The sequence below is a fragment of the Chroicocephalus ridibundus genome, chromosome 10, assembly GCF_963924245.1.
Source record: "Chroicocephalus ridibundus chromosome 10, bChrRid1.1, whole genome shotgun sequence".
NCBI classification, from domain to species: domain Eukaryota; kingdom Metazoa; phylum Chordata; class Aves; order Charadriiformes; family Laridae; genus Chroicocephalus; species Chroicocephalus ridibundus.
The window spans coordinates 2,854,938-2,871,566 of NC_086293.1; the positions used below are offsets into that span (position 1 = coordinate 2,854,938).

At 36.5% G+C, this 16,629-nt stretch overlaps 1 protein-coding gene across 6 annotated transcripts in view; it reads left to right on the forward strand.

The window, feature by feature from the left end:
• RAF1 (Raf-1 proto-oncogene, serine/threonine kinase) overlaps positions 1-16,629 on the forward strand; it is an 80,558-nt gene that overhangs the window by 58,538 nt on the left and 5,391 nt on the right. For 3 of the 6 annotated variants that reach the window (XM_063348387.1, XM_063348386.1, XM_063348384.1), the window contains 11 exons: positions 723-880; positions 1,836-1,934; positions 3,411-3,564; positions 5,109-5,168; positions 6,978-7,005; positions 7,101-7,228; positions 8,116-8,233; positions 12,085-12,169; positions 12,912-13,088; positions 14,047-14,093; positions 15,572-15,690. In XM_063348387.1, coding sequence (XP_063204457.1) covers positions 723-880; positions 1,836-1,934; positions 3,411-3,564; positions 5,109-5,168; positions 6,978-7,005; positions 7,101-7,228; positions 8,116-8,233; positions 12,085-12,169; positions 12,912-13,088; positions 14,047-14,093; positions 15,572-15,690 — 1,173 coding nt within the window. The remainder of the gene's footprint in view (positions 1-722; positions 881-1,835; positions 1,935-3,410; positions 3,565-5,108; positions 5,169-6,977; positions 7,006-7,100; positions 7,229-8,115; positions 8,234-12,084; positions 12,170-12,911; positions 13,089-14,046; positions 14,094-15,571; positions 15,691-16,629) is intronic. The other 3 variants (XM_063348388.1, XM_063348389.1, XM_063348390.1) reach the window with 3 other exon arrangements.

Here is a 16,629-nt window from a genome sequence, read left to right on the forward strand (position 1 = left end):
ATTAGAAAGGTTAGGATTGATATACAAAACCCAAAAGTAGCTTTACTTCTACTTTACATTTTTAGAAAACTACAAATAAAATTTGCCTGCAGTTGGTCACCAGAAACTAATATTTTTCTCCAGATCTGGAAGAAGCTTAAACTTCGAGCCTTCCTCAATGTATGCTCCGCAGGAAGAAAGCCTTTAGTTCGTTTTAATCTTTTTTCATATTTCAGAAGCTTTAAAAAAATGTTAGATGTCATTTAAAACAGTATAATTTCCTTAAACTATTTTATTTACTAATAAGTAAATATAATAAGTAAATAAGAGGTAGTTCTTGCGATCTGATCTTCGTTCAGTTTTGGTGGTACTAAAAACAAACAGAAACCCCAATTCTTGACCCGCCCAACTCTGTCACCTTACTGGGCACAAAATAGTGGTTTTGAGTTTCACTGAACACTTCTCTTCTTGTTTCTTTTTTTCTTTTTTTCTTTCTTTTTTTTTTTTTTTTTTTTTTAAATAATCAGGTAAACAAAGCCCTAAATGTTTGTAAGCTTTCCAGGTTCCAGCCAAACTGTAAATATGTGCAGGAATACTCAAGTGTGGTTTTAAGTTCAGTAGCAGTTTGGGGGCACTGATAACATTTTAACATGGTATTTATGTATGTCGAACCCTGAAGATGTTAATCACAGCTAATGAAGAGAAGCTAATAGCTTGGATTAATCATTTAATGTGTTTTCTAGGCTCGGAAGACATTTCTAAAGCTTGCTTTCTGTGACATCTGCCAGAAGTTCCTGCTAAATGGGTTTCGGTGTCAGACATGTGGTTATAAATTCCACGAACACTGCAGCACGAAAGTTCCAACCATGTGTGTCGACTGGAGCAATATCAGGCAACTCTTGTAAGGACTGTTCCTTTTTAAAAGCAAGAGTAATTCTCTGTGACAGACAAGCATCATTTTTATTTTTAAATCTTTTATCATATATTTGGATTGTTGGGAAGTGCAGTCAATATACAGAACTTGTGTATTGATTTCATAAAACAGCCAGCAATGATTGTCTGTTCCCAGGTGAAGAAGGCCGTTTACATTAAATGCATTTTGTTCTTGCTGTAAATTTTAATGTTCTGGGACAAGCAAACAAAGATGTTGAGTGACCAGGCAGTTGGTAGAATGCCCTCTGTTTCAACAGAGTAATAGTATTTCTTCTCGCATAACACTTCTGCTAGAAGAAAAAAGGTCATGATTCAGTTGTTTTTTAGCTGTTGGAAGCGTGAGGGTTCAGAACTACCACAACTTGTGACACCCTTTTGAAAATGCATGGAATGGTGAGAAAACTGATGGAGGGTAATACTTTCCTAATATTGATTAGAAAAAGTTGCAAATCGTTATGTTATAATAAGTCCTTTTATGCAAAAGTGTTAAAAGTTATAGTTGATTTTATGTGTCTTACTTAGTGATTGCATTTTTTTATAACTAAACTTGGTCATATAGTTATGTATTTTTTTTATATTGACTAGTCATTAGAGCGTACGCTGTAGCCACTTGGTGCTACCTGGGTTTTATAGAACTTAAAAAATTGGGTGTTGAATACCCTTTCAGGAAACTCTGAAGTCTGATCTAAAAAGATTTGTATCTTAAGTTTAGGAAGAACACATGGAAATTTTCTTTGGGAGTCTGAAGACATAGTGTTTAGTCATACCATACACAGAGGAAAAATATTATGTAAAGATAGGAATGTGTTCATTAAGTTAGTTATGCTGGAAAGAAACAGCCCTTTAAATTTTCAGCTTTAAAGAGCATTGTACAGGAGGTAGTGTAGCAGTTGAAATTGTAATTGTTTTTGTTGATATTTCAGATTGTTCCCAAATTCAAATATCAGTGACAGTGGTGTCCCTGCACTACCTCCCTTGACAATGAGACGGATGCGGGAGTCTGTCTCCCGGATACCTGTTAGGTAAGCTAGTATTTCCTGTCATTTCTGTTTTGGGAAATACAGTTGTTTAAAAACAAAAAAACCAAAACACCCCAAACTCCTCAAAAATAGAACAATCTTGTAGAAGGTTGGGATAAATGTGCAAGAAGGCAACACCACTTCATCCTAGCTAATTTGTAGTGTCCTTTCTTGTTCTTAGATTCAAGCAAAACATTGATTTGGGATTTTATATTTTTCATTTTTAGTGTTAAGATTTCAAGGGACAGTATTAAAGGTTTTCTGGAGACCTTTGTTTTCCTGCCTAAGAAAATTCAAGGCTCCCTTTGGTATCTTTGTGAATCAATTTTATTTTATCTGGTCAGGTAGTATACGTGTAAGGGTTTGTGACTCGTTTTGCATTACTCGCATACATAAATTAAAATAACGTTTTAATGTTACGATGACAGATAAGAGTTAAAGAGAGAACAGTGGAAACTGAAAACACGCTCCTCTTAAAGAAAATTCTGAGACCTAAAGAGAATGTTCCTGTAGTTTTAAATGCTCGAATAAAAGTTGCTTTCCTTTCAAAGGGGCCTGTCTTCTGATCCTAATTTGTGACTGTGTTCTTTTCCTTGAAATTCTAGAGGCTGAAGAGGGGCAGGCCATCTTTTGGGTTTTCTACAGCCCTTTGAAAACTCTTGGCCTGTTGAGGAATGAGGCACAGAGCACATAGCTGACTCACAAATGGTTCTATGTATTTATTTCTTTATTTTAGTGGGAACTGCATCAGGAATTGATCTTATGTTCTCTTTGCCATTTTATTCTGTTTCCAGTGCTGATGAACAATGACTCATTAACTTGATAGTTTTCTAAGCTTTTTTCAGAGGCTGGCTGATTTCAGTTAAGATGCTTGTGTGTGATTTGGGATGAATAGGTTTTGAGTGACCTTAGCTGTGATTTATAACTCTTCGTTGAACTGGGTTTTAGTGTTGGCCTCCTTTTAACTGGTATTGGGTTTCATGACTTCCTTGCTGGCTGTTCTGTGCGAACCATTGAACAGTCTTGCAGACCTTTTCAAATTCAGGACTTAGCAGTAAAAGTAGCTCTTAAGCTATGCATTTAGCAGGCTTGAAGCGAGTGGTTTGTTTTTTAGTTTTTTAATTTCACGGACCTGAATTAATCCAGTAGAGCCAATGTTTTATCGTATGTGAAATGTGATTTGTTGGGGATTGAGGTGAACTGTGGCAAATTTTATAACAGCAGAAACGGACTTATGTTAAACGCAGTAGATGAGTGTGTGAACTGGCAAGATCCTACTTTGAGTTTTTTAATTTATTTCCTGTTAAACTGGAAATTATTCAGCTGATCAAATAGTTTAGTTAGCGTCTAAGTCCCAACTTTTTCTGTTTGGAATTCTGTCTGTATTGCTTTTGAACAGGTTACATTGAACAGTATTTTTCAACTACTAGAGGGGAAAAAATAACCACAGCTTTCCCTTTCTTTCTTTTTCCTTCTCAGTTCCCAGCATAGGTATTCTACACCTCATGCCTTCACCTTCAACACATCAAATCCTTCCTCTGAGGGCTCCCTTTCCCAAAGACAGCGATCTACATCCACACCAAATGTCCATATGGTCAGCACTACAATGCCTGTAGACAGCCGGATAATTGAGGTAATACTGGTAGGGAGGGAACAGCATAAAATTAAACTAAAATTGTGGCTGGCTATCTAATAGTCACTGGTTGTTTTTTCTTCTTTGCTTCCTGTCATTTACTTACTGTTTGCCTTAATTGGCTGAGTGATGAAGAATCGAGGTGCCACATTTGCATAGGAAGTTAATAGTTAATTCTTTCCATCTTTTATCAACTTTGCTGAAGTTCTAGGGAGATTTTTGGTGTCTTAAAGTTGTGGGGGAGCTTAACAATCGAGTTTCTCAGATCTGCAACGAAAATAAGCTCAGTTTTGCTGAGGAAATACTTACTAGGTGTGTCTGAAAATGTTATTTCAAACTTAAAAATCTGGATTTGTTGCGGGGGCTGGTGTTTATTTTAAATCAGACTACAGGTACTGTAAGTCTGGATGTAGTTCTTGGAGTTGAAATACTCAAGTCAAAGCTTACTGGCAATGTTTTGTGTTACACCTGTACAGAATCAACAGTGATTCTGGGCTTATGTGCTAAAGCCATCTGTATCTGAGAATATTTTGCTGTTACTTGCTTTCAAGCACCTTTTTCTTTTTTCCTACCTTAGACTGGCAGTAGTGAGAGACAACTATTTGAAGTCAGGCCTAAAGTGGGTTTTTTGTGTGTTTTTTTTTTTTGTGATAACCTTAACAAAATAAGGGAGTGGCGTGCAGGAAACGCTTGCAGAAAGAAAGTGCTGAACTGCAGGACTTCAGAGAGTGCCATTTGTTGTTTTTCTGCTCTGGAATAGTTTAAAAACTCTTTAGGCCAAACAGAAGCCTTTGACCGCCGAGTTTACTTGCGTCTTCAGCTGGTAGTTTACAGGCTTCTATGAAATGCGAAGACTCTGAAATGAGCCAGAGATGCCCTCTGGACCTTTGGTGGAACTGAAGAAAAGTGCTCTGCAGCCCCAGGAAGCCTTTTTGGTTAGAAGCCTTGGGTCAGCTGGGTTTTATGGGGAAGGTACCCTCCCTGTCTTTTTAGTATTCTTAGGCTTACAGCCCTTTTTACTACTTTGAGAGCCTTGCTGACCATCTTTTAGGCAATGAAAAATAACGAAGCACTCAAGAAAGAGAATAGGAATTATCGAACTCTGTAGTGTGATGAGCCTTTAAGGAGACACTGCTTTTTTTATCCTTTATGCATAGCAGTAAAGACAGAAATGCTTTCTATTCTGGATCTTCATGATATCATAGGTACTGACTAAAAATAGCTGTCGTGTCTTAAAGGCAATAGCTATTTTTCCAAAAGGCTTTTTAAAAAACACACAAACCCACACCAAAAAAAAAGAGAGTAGAAACCTTCTAGTATGACATGAGAATGACCACCTTAATAAAGTGGTTTACCAAAGGATGGACACTAGTGAACCTTTAGTGAACAGAAATACTTACTTAAAAGTTTTACTGCACTTAATTATCATATATCAAACAAATTAGGTTACTTTTCCTTTCGTTTACCCTAACACTTAATTTTTAAAATTTTTTATTTTATACTTCCTCTGTTCTTTTCTTTTATCTCTTACCGTGTTGGCCTAGAATAACAGCCTGAATGCTTCTCCCAGTTCCTGGTGCAGACGATTTTGTTTGAGGGGAAGAGTAGGTATTTTCTTGGTGCCTTTTGTTTACTTGTGATTAACAGGATTGCTATAACTTGTAAGCCATGGCAGTGTACAAATGATGTGTTTAATCTGGAGTTGATTTGATGACAATCTTTATAGCATGTTGATACTTAAATATTGAGGATGCTAATTGGAAGAGGGAAATTGAAGAGCTTCATTTTTAGTTTAGCTGGATGAATCCGTACTATGAAATTTGGTGTGAATTTCAAAAGGCTTGGATTAGAGATGCATTTGGTCACACAGTTTTTAAAGCAAAACCTTCTCAAACACATCTATTGTGTGGCTTTTTTCCTCTGGAAAATATTTTGTTGAATATAACTGTACAAAGCCCTTAAATTAAGAACAAGATGTACTATTTTTATTTCACATCAAAGCAAAGGTGACAGACTACAGCATTGGGTATGGTGTTATTTGTCTTGTGAGAACAACTCTAAAGAACACTGGTTTTGGTTCATTTGCTGTAGGATTAATAAGCAAAAAAGAAAATACATCAGGATTGAAGTTCAAAAATACTTTTTTCTTAAATAAGAATTATGTATGCGTAACTATGAGAACAATTTTAAATTATTTAGTTATCTTTTGCCAGCTTACTTGAAAGCAGTTACATTCTCAGGCTGATGTACAAAACCCATCACTTGTTATAAATTCAGGTTCTTAAAAAGGACAAAAGTAGTAACTTGGAAGAGTTCTTCTTGGTAGTTTATGCAGATTTTAATTCACTCAGGCAAAGAGTAGAGGTACTCTGCAAGCATGCTGTATAGAATCAAGCCTGGGAGAATGCAACTACCTAGCTAAAATGATGTATTTCATAAATGAATCTTTACTAAGGATAATCTGAGTTAATTTGAAAACTGTATGGTGGAATGTAGGCTTGTTCTGTCCTCCTATGAAATCTTACATTTATTATTCTACTAATTAGTTAGAAAGTTTGAATTGACTTCTATTAACTTTGACGGTATTTAACATTTCTGTAGTGCATGTTCTTGCTTTGTACTTATACAGTACCTGGATATTTTACCTTTCCTGTATGTACTTTGGGATAATACATAGCAGGTGAGAAAAGTTGTAAAGTTATGTTTGTCAGAGCTTAGTTTATCTTGTGCATGGCTGTAGAATTGTGTTGTCAAGTGCCTGTGGCATGAGGTGAGAGTTGTTGCACTGTACCAACTAGTGAGCTGTGTAAGATCATGCTTTTCAAATATCAAACTTTAATCTGTGAAAAAATGTTTTGAAAATTAGATGTTTTTGCATTAGGGCAAAAGACGTAGCCTTTTTTGAGTTGAAATACTACAGTAGAGACATTTCAAAATGTACATTGATTTGGAATATTTTAGGGGCTTTTAAGAGTTTTGCTACTTGTAACCCAGAACCTTTTTGAGAACTTGTCCCTTGGAGATACAGGACTATCACAGGAGCTATGTTCAGATCTGAAATACAAGCATGTACAAAAATCCAGTGGTGGGAATGCAGACAGTATTTCTGGTGTTTCTTCTTGTTCTGTGTCTCTTTTCCTTTTTTTCCTTTTTTTTTTTTTTTTTTAGCAATACCTTTTAATATGCTGTGAATATTTTTAATGTTTTGTCAGAATTCACAAATTGCATGTTTTTTAGCACATAGGATTCTTGTAATTAGAAAATATCCAAGCTGTCATCTTTTGGAGGGTGTTGGTCAATACTGTATCACACTTGACCAAAACTGTCAGGAACTACTTCAACGCTATTCCTGCTTGTTCCTTCATATGTTCTTACATATTTTTTAACTTTGTTATCCATCTCCTCTGTTTTAGGATGCAATTCGAAGCCATAGTGAATCAGGTATGGTTTCCAAAAAATGAAATAACATATATTATATTATTTTGTGTTTATTTTCTGGTTGATACATTTTTCTGTGTTTGTTTTTTATATTTTAGCTTCACCCTCTGCTCTGTCTGGAAGTCCTAACAATATGAGCCCCACCGGCTGGTCTCAGCCCAAAACCCCAGTCCCAGCCCAAAGAGAGAGAGCCCCTGGATCCAATACACAAGAGAAAAACAAAATTGTAAGTATGGTAATTTTTATTTTTTTTTTTCCCAACTAGGCTGGGAGTAGTCATTTGTTGGGATAAATTTCTGTGCGTAAAAGGCAACAGAAGCTGATGGTAATCTTGCATTGCTCTGCACTCTGTGTCTATAATAGCGATATAATTTTGACTAACTTGGGAAAGATAGCACTGTTGCCTTGTGTGATAAGTACCCAAACCAAAGTGTTCTGGGCTGAAAATTCATTTCAGACAGTATTGTGAAATTATTTTCCACTACAAGCAGCAGAGAAAGAAAAGTTAGAATAATAATTAATAATATCTCAGATTTTTTTGAAGGCTTATAAGATTTTGAAAATGAAAGTACAGTTGCTTAATGGGACTCACAGTTGTTAATCACTTAGATGTTTGAGAATTCTGCTCTCATCCTTTTGCTTTATTCCTTTTAAATATGTAAATGAATTCCTGAATTGTAGTATTATAATTTTGGAAAAGTCATTAAGTTTCTTAAGAATTTCAGATGTCTTTAAATAGTTGATTATAAAATATTTGTTCCTCTTAAAATCTAAGATCAGGGTTTTTGTTTATAGTGCAGAACTTAGTGATAGCTTCTTAAGCAGTTAAAGCCATCCAAGAAAGTATTTTGTCCTTTTGTCCCTTTTTTTTTGGGGGGGGGGGGGGGGGGGGGGGGGGGGGGGAAGGGAGGAGGGGGGGGTAGGGGGTGTAAAAAAAAACCCTGCACCCCTCACAAATTGAGGAGAAAAACAAAAGTCCAAACTGTAGAACAAAACCCTCGAGGTTTCAGTGCATCTTAAACTTGTATGAAGGAAGTTGTTTAATTCTTGGTGCGCACGTATAATAGTTTTGATTAAATACTTCGAGTAAAGCCATGTCAATTTTTGTTCCAGAGGCCTCGTGGACAGAGAGATTCCAGTTATTACTGGGAAATAGAAGCAAGTGAAGTCATGCTTTCTACCAGAATAGGGTCGGGTTCTTTTGGAACAGTTTACAAAGGCAAATGGCATGGTAAGTGCTTGACAAGTGTTACCGTCTTCTCAAAATGTTGATACTGTAGGACAACAATCCAGGAACAAGGTAAAATCATTTATAAAGGTGCCGTGTGCTTATTTACCACCAAAGGTACTAGGTGAGAAATATTAATTTCCTAATATTGGCAGTGGGGAAATTAAGGCAAAGAACAGACATCAAAATTGGAATCTCAAACTGCCATCTGTGTTTTCATTATATTGGAGCCAACATTGTTTTCTTTGTTACCATGTTCTAAAACAGCTTGCTTTATGAAAAGATTTCCCTTTTCATTAGCAGAATTAGCTGGGAAATTTCACAGCCTGATGTTAAATTATATTTACCTTCTTTTGTGGTTTAATTAGCATACTTATATTCAAGGTGGCAAGCAAAGGAAATAAGTATAAATTGCTTTTACTGTGGAGTCTTTCTAAGGAAAAAAAGATTGATATGAGAGTTTATGATATAAAGGTAGCTGGAATACTTTGAAAAGAGACACACTGCAGAGCTACAGAATTAGTTTCCAAATTCAGGGCTTGTGATTTAAAAAGAAACATACGCGAACCCCTCCAGGCTCTAATTTAAATAGTGTTATTGTCATAAAATAAGCTGACAGAAAAATAATCTGGAAACTTATTTTCCACCCTCTATTTTTAAAGAATAAATACTTGCATGTCTTTAAAGCCCAAATATTGTCAACATCAATGGAAGGCCTGTTCTTATGCTAAAAGTAACAAGTCATGAACAGCTAAACTGATTTTTATTATATAAGTGAAATGGAACACAGAAATCAAAAGAAAAAATAGGTTAAGTAAGATTTCACTAAACAAGGTAATAAATGTGAATTTCTTGTTCATATACTTGAATTACCTGTTAATAAATACTCTTTGTGTGTCAAGAACTTTGGTTCTTCCTGTGTTAAACAGGAATTGCATTGAGCTACGTATTTACAAAGAACCCTCAGTTGTGTGCACAAGATGGCTGTGTAGACGTCACCTAGCTCGATATTGATAAGATTCAGTATCTATTTGTGGTAACTGTTTATAGTTCTCCTGATTTCTCAAGAAAGTAAAAATTAAAATTACTAAAAATTTTTTTTTTTTTTTGGTAACCATCACATCATTTGCAGTGTGGTCTTAAAAGCTTTCAAGGTTTTATATTTCTTGCAAGTCTTTTCTGTTTAGGATTGAAGAAACTTGGAGTTCACAGTGCACAAAGTGGTGAAACTACAGACTTTTTGGTAGTAACCTATTCTAATAGTACAAATGCAGCAGTAAAAATGTCTTGGTGAAGATAAATGAAATGAATTGAAGTGGGCAGATTGTTGCAAACTTAAAATCTAGATTGCTAGAGGCATTGGGTCTCCTAGCGTGCCCAGCTATGAAGGGTTGTTTGCAATGAACCTTTGGAGAGCACCTGTGGAAGACTGTGTACAACTGTATGCAAACTGTATTAGATTTCCGATAAGCTTCCCTGGTTTAGTCTTCCCAAATAACAATGAAGTGTCAAGGACAGTCTTGCTCTGAGGAGTGCGTGTCTCATTGAACAGCTGTCTTGCACTTCCGTATTTTTCCAGATTGTTCTGATGGTTAAGTACTAATTTTCGTATTTGCACCACTTCTGTTACAGACCCCATTTGGATCCTGTAGTGTCCTGTAGCATGCTTCTAAATTTAAAAGGCGGAAAGAGAACCAAGGCAGTTTAAATTGGTTGGAAGACTACCTATCATAAACACTCACATTTCCCCTTTGACCCTGGTAATCAGTTCTAGGGTTTTGGTGGTTGGGGGGTGGTGGAAGCTGATTTGTCTTCAGTTTGCTGCTAAACAAAACAAGTGCTATTGTGTATTTGTTTCTGTAGAGAAAACTGCTTGGGAAATGCCATCAAGCCTAAAAAAAGGGTGGCACCTGATTCAGTAAGAACAGTGTAAGGTTAAAAACATCTTTTCATCTGTGGAGCGAGGATCATAGTGGAGACTATATTGAAAAAAAATTATGTGAAGACATTTGGCCTGTGATCAATGGATGCTGCATCCTTGCTCTGTCTTGGCAGAGCTCTTAGCAACGTGCTTCAAGTATTGGTAGCCCATCTGTTGGTCTCGCATTGTGGAAACAGGAGTTGCAGGAGGAACTGGCTGCTCCCAAGCCTGTGATTTTGGTAGTCGCGTGAAAGCGTAGTCTTTCTACCAGTTATGTTCTGGTCTGGTCTGTAAGCAGAGAGATCTGTAAGTTACACAACACTACGTATACTGCAAATGCAAGATGGTTCTCTTTATGAAGATGCTAGAAGGTGAAATAGGAAGTATATTGTGTTTACTGATGTTAAAGGAAGAAGATACAAATGTATAATGATGTGTTCGATATTTGTGCATCTGTGTGACTTCAAATTATACAGCAAATAAAGCAACTGGTAACTGGAATGGAAGATACTGCAGTTTACTCAGGGTACTCTGAGAATTTAAAGTTCCAGTTTGCATATCCTTCTTGTACTTTGTTGGCAACAGGTTGTTTTTTTTTAATTGAGCGATTAGTATTCCTAATGTATTAAATTAATCATTATATTCTAGAGACATGCTAACGTATATTTCAGATGTATCTTGGAAAAGAGACCATATTAAGGAGAAAATCATTAGTGATTGTGGTAGCAGAGAAATCTGTCACTAGGGATTTTTTTAATGTTAGGCAACGATTCTGTAATGCTAAGCGGCAGCAGCCTTTAAACTACGGGATAAGCCTGTGTTGGAGTAGAGCACCTCTCAAATCTTTTTACTGCACGTGGACTAAGATTGAAGTTTCAGTTTTCCTAAACTGAAGGTTAACTTCTGTGACAGTATCACCCCTCTCTTAAAATCTAAAATGCTGTCCCTCTGTAGTTAAAACGAATGCGATGCTTACGTCTTTCGCTGAGGAATCAGTGGCTCTTACTGTTAGTGATTTTACTTTTGTTAGAACGGTCGACTTCATTCTACTATTGAACTTTTGTTGAATCAGTTCAATTCTATTGTTATCTGGATGTACGCTATAAAGGTTTTTACAACTTCATTCTCTGGAAGCAGTCTCTAAACAGATAGCACTGGATCTCATCGTACATTCCTCGCTGTATTACCCTTTAACAGATACTGAAATTTAAAGCAAGCACTGAGACTGAATGCAATTCAAATAAAGCTTTTAAGTAAAATTATATAATGTATCAGCTTAAAGAACAGAATCTGCCATTCCTGGACAGAAGATTTATCCCTCCCATTCCTGAAATTTAGCAGTATTTAAATCTAGAAAGTTTGTTTTTTAAATCGTTTCTATTAAAAAAGGACGTGTGTGGATATACATGTATATATATAATTTCTCTCAAACTAAAATATATAAACTTAAGTATATAGAAGTAAAAAATTGTATGTATATATATATGTATGCTAAAGCTGGATGGAAAAGGGAAAGTGATGAAATTTTGGATACTGTTTGGAAGCAGAGGGACTCTGATGTGACTGTGCTTGAAATAATGTGCTGAGAATGCAGCTACACCAACATACCTTTTCAACAACGATTTGAGATTTTTAGTAGCTTCCTGTCTTCCAAAAAGCATATGTATAGTTCTAGCCAGCCATAGCTGTCAAAAAATAGAAAGGAAGCATGTGAACAATTAATGACTTTTTTCATTAGCCTGACATTCAGGTGTAAATTAATTGCTTGGCACTATGAAAGTTTATGTCTGCAGAAAAATCTTGACCTATGTACGAATTAGCAGAGGTGAACTGTGCACAAATTAGGAATTTTAAGTATCCTGTATATTAATGTGATTTTGGAAAAAAAAGACAACTGTGTTTTTAGTAACTTTTATGGTAAATGTATTTTCAGGGGATGTAGCAGTGAAGATACTAAAGGTTGTAGATCCAACCCCAGAGCAGTTCCAGGCTTTTAGAAATGAAGTGGCTGTACTAAGGTGAGTTGGTAGTTTGTTGCTAACTTCTGTTATTCCAAGGCACTGTAATTGACTGTGACTCCTCCTTTAAGCCCTCTTGCCTAATATTCTATGCGTTAATTCTCATCAATTGACAGAATACTTGAACCGTACCTTTCAAAATTGCAGCATAATGCCTTTGTTTAAAAAAAATGCTCGGGTCTGCGTAACTGTTTTCTGCCTTTAAATACTGTTTTTGTAGTGTCCAGTTAACTATCTGTAATGTTAATCCTGAAACTGAAAAACTTAGAGCACGTAAGAAGTATCTTCTCACCTGTTAATTCCTTCACAGTTTGTGATGACACTTTAGTTTCCTGTTGGGATTCAGTTTTCTATCTAAAGTTGTGGGTTTTTCACAGATTTCAGGGTGATTTCTGTTATTCCAATAACAACTTCTAATACCACTTGAGAGCATGAATGTTGGTTACTAATTTCAAAATTGTTGAATTTTCATGACATCTTTTCTTAAAGGTTAATTTTAAATAACTTCCTTGGACTAAAAAGCAGAAAATCATCTGATTTTATTGGCAACTGTGGCATATTGTTATTATTTTTAAAAAACAAACTTTGCACACGCATCCACTTAGCAAAAGTTTTGCAGGAAACTTATGCTTTGAATTCAAAAGCTTAAATATGTTCCTTCAGCCGGGAACACATTTTTAAAAGAAATTGATAACATTTTTTCATAAAGATACTGATTCCTCTTTCTGCTACTTTCTATTAGGAAGACTCGGCATGTTAATATTTTGCTCTTTATGGGCTACATGACTAAAGATAATCTGGCCATCGTTACGCAGTGGTGTGAAGGAAGCAGTCTGTATAAACACCTGCATGTTCAAGAGACCAAGTTCCAAATGTTCCAGCTCATTGATATTGCTCGGCAGACGGCACAGGGGATGGAGTGAGTAGCATAAACAATGCTGACTATTTTTGTTCTTGGAGTGACGTTGCCCTTCTCTTCCCCAAACCCTAACATCTGGAGTTATGGCGCTAAAATAGTAAGAGGTCAAAATGGTATATACCAAGTAAAGATTTTGTGCAGCCTTAATGCAGCGCTGTTGTGTGCGTTCTGACTTTCATTTAGTATTGCTTTTCCCAGGGATTCTTGCCTTAGTTCATGTTAGACCACTTGTCACTTAAAATACAGAAAAGCTGTTATCTTCTTTTGTATGTTTTCTTACTGTAATGCACTAGATGAGATCCTATTCTAAACACAGAATTAATTTTTTTTTCTTCCCCATGTTACTTACTGTAATGTTGCAATGTTTGGCAAACACTAATTTATACTCACAGTACTTCTGTGACATGAGGGAATGGCTGTGCCTGTTCTACAGCTACAGGACTCACGCACAGATGTCTTTTGGGAGCTTCTCCAGGTGTCGGAGTTGACACAGTCCCACCTCAGATGCTGACATTGGCTGACGCTGTCAGGGCTCATCCATTTTGTAGATCAGGACACAGGTTTCTAGTCAGACACCCAGAAAACTGGGAACTTATATTGTGACCACAAAGTAAAGTGGTTAGGAAAAAGTATAAACCTTAGCATAACATACAGATTTCATGGATCTGAGAACAGCACCCAGTTTTCCAGGGCATTATACAGTTACATAATAATGGTCCCAGATTTATGATTTTAATGATGCCTGGGATATATTTACTGTGTTGTTTCCACTTTCCGTAACGCGTAAGGCTATGTTTTTCTTTGCCCAAAGCAGACCCATCCTGTAAGTGGACTAAAGCAGGAGGTCTGTGAAATGGGCGAGTATGTAATAAACCAGCACAGTGTGTATCAGCAAGTGGAAAGGCTGAGTTTGTGTCAACAGCCTTCGTAATGGCACTCTCTACTTTTTCTTCCACAGCTATTTACATGCAAAGAATATCATCCACAGAGACATGAAATCCAATAGTATCCTTTCCTAACTGAATCCTGTTTCCTTCAATGTGAGAGTGATTTGTTGTTAAATATGGAGCTTGGGGGGGGGCGGGTGGAAATAGCTGGTTTAAATGTATGTAACTACTAATGAGTAATTGCTATTGATGAGTAAGAAGTTACTTTTTAGCAAGGACTTTCATAGAACGTGCGTGCTTGCTTACCAAACTGTTGTGATAAAGGTGAAAAAAGATGGGCAACAGTTGTGCTCAAAAAGCGTCTTATTTTACATTTTTAAATGGTGTTTATGCAATTCTCTGTTATCCTGTATTGGAGAGAAGCTGCACTCTTTTCTTGACAGGCGATAGGTGTGCGTGCTGATGTGTGTGCACATGTGCGTTTTGTTAGTTTCCCATATGTTTTTAATAAATTAAAAACACCTTCACATGACTGGTAGAAACAAAGCCAAAAATCATACTTTAAACTCAAGAAAAGGCAACCTTTTACCACTATATTTCTTGCAAAAATATAAATTTAGTAGTGCATATGGAGTAAAAATGTTGTGAACTGGTGTCTTTTACCTGGGAAAATGCCTGCTTTCAGAATTGCCAAGAAGAGCATCCATTGAGCTAGAAGCTTAAATTGTAACTTCCTTTCATAAAATGTGGACAGAATGATTTGCAAATGTCATCGTAAAAAAATATGCTGAATTCAATAGTTCCATAATGTCAGGGGATTCCCATTTTCAGTTAAGCTGTAAAAGTCATCATTTTAGTATATAGGAGGTCAGGAGTTTGTGATTCCTGATAATAACCATTTTTGTGAATTAAATTAACTCTTCCTGGTGTGGGAATGAGAACTAGGAGTCTGTCATGTTTGTATTTCAGAATCATCTTTTTGAACTTAAAACATTCTTAAATGAAATTTTAAAATGGTATCTTCTTAAAATAACCCCAACAAAGATAGCGCTAGTTATCAGTTTCAACAGACAAACTTATTAAGCAGATAGATTACAAATAGTACAGACGTGCATATTTCCAGTTAAAACAGTTAAATCATAGTTAAATCTCAGGAGATCTGCCAGAGAGCTTTATGTAAATATTTTGATATTCGTTTCTACTTGTAGCTGGTTTTTCTTAGTTTTCTTTTTTGAGTTGTGATGAATTCGGTGTCATTTCCCTATGTCTGTCTTGACACCAGTTATTTAAGTACCTGCAGTCATTGATGTTACTTAACACAGTCGCTTTCTGTCCTTACTCACCATAAAGAGAAATATACAAATAACAATGAAACATCTGGTCTTGTTTAGTCTTAAACGTTAACTCTGTAAATATGGATGCCATAAAATTACTTTTCCTCTGCTGAAGATACAACTGGTAAGAGGTTTAAATAGCAACATTCTTGGGTAGTTGGCTTGCATTTGTGGTAACCTAACCAGGCACTTGGTAACCATGTCAGAAAATTCAGAATGTTTTACTAAAGTTACCTACAGAATTTCTTTAACAAACGTTTAGATATATTTCTTCATGAAGGCCTCACCGTGAAAATAGGAGACTTTGGTCTGGCAACTGTAAAGTCGAGGTGGAGCGGATCCCAACAGGTGGAACAGCCCACTGGCTCGATCCTGTGGATGGTGAGCAAACAGCTCGCTGCTTTTGAAGAGCTGGCTTTCATTCTGTTCATACGTGTTTTATCAGTTGAACTCTGTCTTAAAGCTTTAAATCTAAATGAATCAACAGACACTGTTAGTACTCTCTGGACTTTTATTCCAGTTGTAGGAAAAGTTAAAAGTGCTGAAGTGCTTAAATGTCCAAAGTAGACGCCATTGACCTACGGATTCTCCTTTTAATTTTTGGAGTTATTTTAAATATTTAGCACAGAGAGAGGGCAGTCCGTGGAATTGCAGGGAGCTGTTCCGAGGGAAGAGGAGAGCCCTTCTCCTGCTGTAATCCTGCCTTACCCAAGTGGGCTTGTCTTGCCGGAGAGCAGGCGTTAATCTGCCTAATGGTGGCTTTGTGGGGTCAGTGAGACCCTCTTTCCCTATGTTCTTCATTGCGGCCTCTTCTTCCCCTGCTCGGCACTTGGCAACATCCCTTCTCGCACGCACTTCAGCAGCTTTGGCAGGCGATCAGGGAAAGGATAGGGAGAGCTTCTTGAGGTGTGGGAATGAGCAGGATTCATCTTTGGTGCTGTGGTGAGACGTTTGATAAACACTGTCTCAAGTTCTCCTGGAAAGTTTACGGAGTTTCTTTTGGAATTGTTACTGCAAACTCCTTGTCTGAGAGGATGATCCCAACAATTGCCTTTATGTTTAACTTCTGGCAGAACTTAAAAGGCAGTTTCACAATTTTCCTTCCAAAAATCACCTGGAGAAAAATCTGCTTAGTAACTTTTCAAATGTGCGACTTCAATCGAGTAAATAGCAAAAGTGGAACAGTGCCTGTTACCAGGTTAAAAATCATCATGGAAATTATGCAAGAACGTCCTATTTAGCACTGGTATTAAATAAAATATTTTGCTGAGTTTCACTTGACCCATTTTCGTTAGTACTCTGCAGTTTACTTAAATGCAG